The sequence below is a fragment of the Mus caroli genome, chromosome 1, assembly GCF_900094665.2.
Source record: "Mus caroli chromosome 1, CAROLI_EIJ_v1.1, whole genome shotgun sequence".
Lineage (NCBI taxonomy): Eukaryota > Metazoa > Chordata > Mammalia > Rodentia > Muridae > Mus > Mus caroli.
Window position 1 is genome coordinate 145,837,267 of NC_034570.1, and position 4,091 is coordinate 145,841,357.

Consider the following 4,091-nt stretch of genomic DNA (forward strand, 5'->3'; position numbering starts at 1 on the left):
GAGTGCTGGGATTAAAGGCGTGCGCCACCACGCCCGGCCTTGGGGGTTTTTTCAAGACAGGGTTTCTCTGTGTAGTCCTGGCTGTCTCAGCTCACTTTGTAAACCAGGCCTCAGAGACTTGTCTGCCTCTGCCTTCTGAGTGCTGGGGTTAAAGGCATGTGCCGCCACCACCTGGATATTTTTTTTAAATGTAATATGTAATATAGTAAACCGCAACAGGTATGACACACACAAATGACAGCTATTTAAGGTCCTCAGTAATTAATAGGAATATAGATGAGTGTGGGAACTAAACACCGTGAGAAGCACTGAACAGAACCATTGTAGGGGCTGGAGAGATGGCTCAGCAGTTAAGAGCACTGACTGCCCTTCTCAGAGGTCCTGAGTTCAATTCGTAACAACCACATGGTGGCTCACAACCATCTGCAATGGGATCTGATGCCCTCTTCTGGTGTGTCTAAAGACAGCTACAGTGTACTCATATAAACAAACAAACAAACAAACAATATTAAAATAAACATTGTTGGAGCTGGAGAAATGGCTCAGCCATTAAGAGCACTGACTGCTCTTATGGAGGAACTTGTAGCACCAGCCTGGGATAGCTTGTTTGGCACCTACATTCATACCCTCACACATACACACATAGATACACACATGAATAAAAATAATAAAATAAATCTTGGGACTGGAGAGATGGCTCAGTGGTTAAGAGCACTGGCCTCTCTTCTGGGGGTTCTAGATTGGATTCCCAGAACACATGGTAGCTAGCAACTATCTATCACTCTAAGTCCAGAGGACTCAATGATTCTCCTCTGGCCATTGTGGACATTTTATACGTGTGCTGCACAGCCATACGTGCAGGCAAAACAAAACAACAACAACAACATGCACATAAAATAAAATTAAAAACAAACTTTTAAAATTACAAATAGAAATTGAAGTCAGGTGTAGTTCACACCTTTAATCCCAGCACTCAGGAGGCAGGGGCAGGTGTGTGTGTGTTCAAGGCCAGCCTGGTCTACAAAGCAGGTTTTAGGGATAGCCAGGGCTACACAGAAACCATGCCTCTAAAACCAAACAAACAAACAAATCAGTTGCCACTGCACCACCACCTGGTGAAGCCTGTGGTGACCCACGCAATGACCCAGCTTCCCTTTCCTACAGGCTTCACCACTTTCTATCTCATTCCTCACTCTCACTTCCCAGACAGCTACCACCCCCATCCTTACCCCGAGGGGCCTCCAGAACCATTTGGCGACCACAGTGCTCCACGTGACAAGAGTAAACGTCATTGCTCTGAGGATCCAGATCAACTGACAGCCACGTTTGATAGGTTCCATCCCCGCTGGGAAGTACCCCTCCGTAATCCACTTCTTGGGCAATTTCTTCCCCGTTTTTCATCCATGTCATGGAAATTTCTGGTGGGTAGAAGCCATGAGCTCTGCAGAAGAGAGTTGTAATCCCTGGGAAGGTTTCCTTTCGAGTTGTTCTTACCACTGGATGCTCTAGAAAGAAGCAGCCACAGTTAAGTGGCTTGGATACTGAACTTACCACGTTCAATCACAGAACTAAGTGTCCAGTTCACTTTCTCTGTGGTGAGAAATATCTGGAGCTGAGAATGAACCAGAACCCAGATTCATCAACAGCAAAGCTGGACTGTGTATCCTTCCTCCCATGCTGTAGGCAAGGGGACACATGCAGCTGAGGCACTTTTGTCCCCGAAGGGGAGAGAAGGCATAAACATCAAGTTCTTGGAGAGTGTATTGAAGTTGCTTACTGTTCACCTTTGAAATACCCTTACGTGGGGGGCTGGAGAGATGGTTCAGTGGTTAAAAGCTCTGTCTGATTGTCCAGAGGACTTGGGTCCAATTCCCAACACCTTATGGCAGCTCACAGAATTCTGTAACTCCATCTAGTTCCAGAGAACCCAATACCCTCACATAGACATACAGGCAGAACACCAATGAACATAAAACAAACAAACAAACAAACACCCTTATGTGTTAAGGACAAGTAAGTCACAACATATGTAAATGATTGTTCTTGATAAGTAGTTCATCTAAAGATTGGAAATTAGCATGCAATAGATCTCAGTTCTGCAATAACTGACAATAAACCACACAGCCATGTCAGGTCAATGGGGGCTCTAGATTGCCCTGTGCTATCGGAGTAACATTCTGATGGTTATAATAAAATACAAGCACATGCCATAGTTCCATGTGCTCTCAAAGAAGCTACAGAAATGAATATTACAGGAGGGTTCAAATAATGATGAGAGGGAGAAAGAGGGAGAGAGATATGCCCTGGAATGAACTTGCCTCCCTCAGCCTCCTGCATGTTAGGATTACAGGTATGGACCACGGTGCTCAGCCTGTTCACCACCAATCACCACTGGTGATCTAACTTCCTCATGACATCAGATGTCCATTTTCCATATGGTGTTATCTTAACCTTTCCCGCTGAAACTTGTCATAAAGCCAAACTGAAACCAAGCACATTGTCTGGAGGGCCTTCCTAGTCATCCAGGAGACTTCCTCATCTCCACTTTAGTGCCTGACATTGTGGACACAGGGAAGAGCCTCCACCTCAAACAGACCTTCCCGTCTCTTACCTGAGGCATGGAATTTAGTTGTAGGAAAAGACCTTCCAACATTCAAAATAAAACATTGTCAAGAGATTTTTTTTTTTAAACTATGCCTGAAAGAAATGAATCTACCTCCCAAGGCAGGGGTTTTGACCAAAAGATCGACACCATTATGACACTCAAGACAGGGAATGAGAACTATGTGTGCATACACTATGTACACTTGAGTTAAACCTTCCGTACTCTTCCCACACAACCCAGGTTCCTTCTGGTTGATTCCAAGAGCTTTTGCACCAGGCAGAAACAACAGAATTAGCTAGTAACCTCTAACTCTCCATTCTTAGCAGCTCAGCTTGAGTTTTCCTCCCTTTGCCCAGTACTGTATTCAGGACAAGCAACAGGCCAGGCAACTAGGGGCAAATGCTACTGATGTGCTTTGACTATAAACGATCCTCATGGGATCATGTGTTAAATCCAGACTTTCTAGATGTTGGTGTTATTTTGGGAGGTTCTGGAAACTCTAGGAGGTGGGGTCAAGCTAAAGGAAGTAGGTCACTGTGGGGAATCCCTGGGGGTTGTATCTTGTCCCTGATTCCTTCCTTGCTCCCTCTGCTTCCTGTCCACTGTGAAATCAACTGCTTCACCACACCCTTCCCACCAGAATGGACCCAAACATCTGAAACTGTGACCAGTCTCCCCTCCTCTTAGGCTAAGTTGTTTCAGCCATTCTGTCACAGAAAAGGGAAAAATAAATAACCCAGCTATGTGGCAAACATACCCAAATCAGAAAGTAAACACTGTTTCCCTTTTCCTATCTGCTGAGACTCAGCCTAAAACATCCTTAGTGATTAAGGGCAGTCAAGATCTGCAATAGCATTTAACCAGATCTTAGGCTATTAGACATTCTTCAGGCAGGTGACAGTCACATTCAATATGAGAGCAGTGTCCTAAGGCTTAGCGAGCATTCTCGTCTACGTCATCTTCCATACTTTCTGGAAAGTAGGCAAGGCAACATTATATTACTTGAGACTGGGGCTTTGCTGGCCAGCCTTCCAGAAGCTTCGATTTTTCCTGACAGGAGAGGCTCCTTCTCCTGACAAATGACAGCATATTTTGAGACATTACCAAAACCCTCTGGAGCATGGGCTTCTATAAAGTACTCATGCTAATTCCTCCCCTACAATAGTCACTCAGTGCGGAAAGGTTGGTGTCTCTGTGTTAGCCCCTAGATCCAGTCTCTGTCCTTCTGTGATTTGTCTAGGCCTTCACACTGTAACTCTAGTGCTTCTCTGCCCCTGGATTCCAGCTGGACAGCCTCAGCCAGAGAGCAGTGAGCTGATGAAGTACCAATCTTAATACATAGGCAGTCCTGGGGGCTGGAGAGATGGCTCAGCAGGTAAGAGCACCCGACTGCTCTTCCGAAGGTCCTGAGTTCAAATCCCAGCAACCACATGGTGGCTCACAACCATCTGTAACGAGATCTGACTCCCTCTTCTGGGGTGTCTAA

The 4,091-nt window shown here is 45.5% G+C and overlaps 1 protein-coding gene across 4 annotated transcripts in view; it reads right to left on the bottom strand.

Annotated features, from left to right (window-relative positions):
* LOC110298299 (major histocompatibility complex class I-related gene protein) overlaps positions 1-4,091 on the bottom strand; it is a 19,322-nt gene that overhangs the window by 3,481 nt on the left and 11,750 nt on the right. For all 4 annotated transcript variants that reach the window (XM_029481590.1, XM_021167465.2, XM_029481521.1 and 1 more), the window contains one exon: positions 1,230-1,505. In XM_029481590.1, the coding sequence (XP_029337450.1) occupies positions 1,230-1,505 (276 nt within the window). The remainder of the gene's footprint in view (positions 1-1,229; positions 1,506-4,091) is intronic.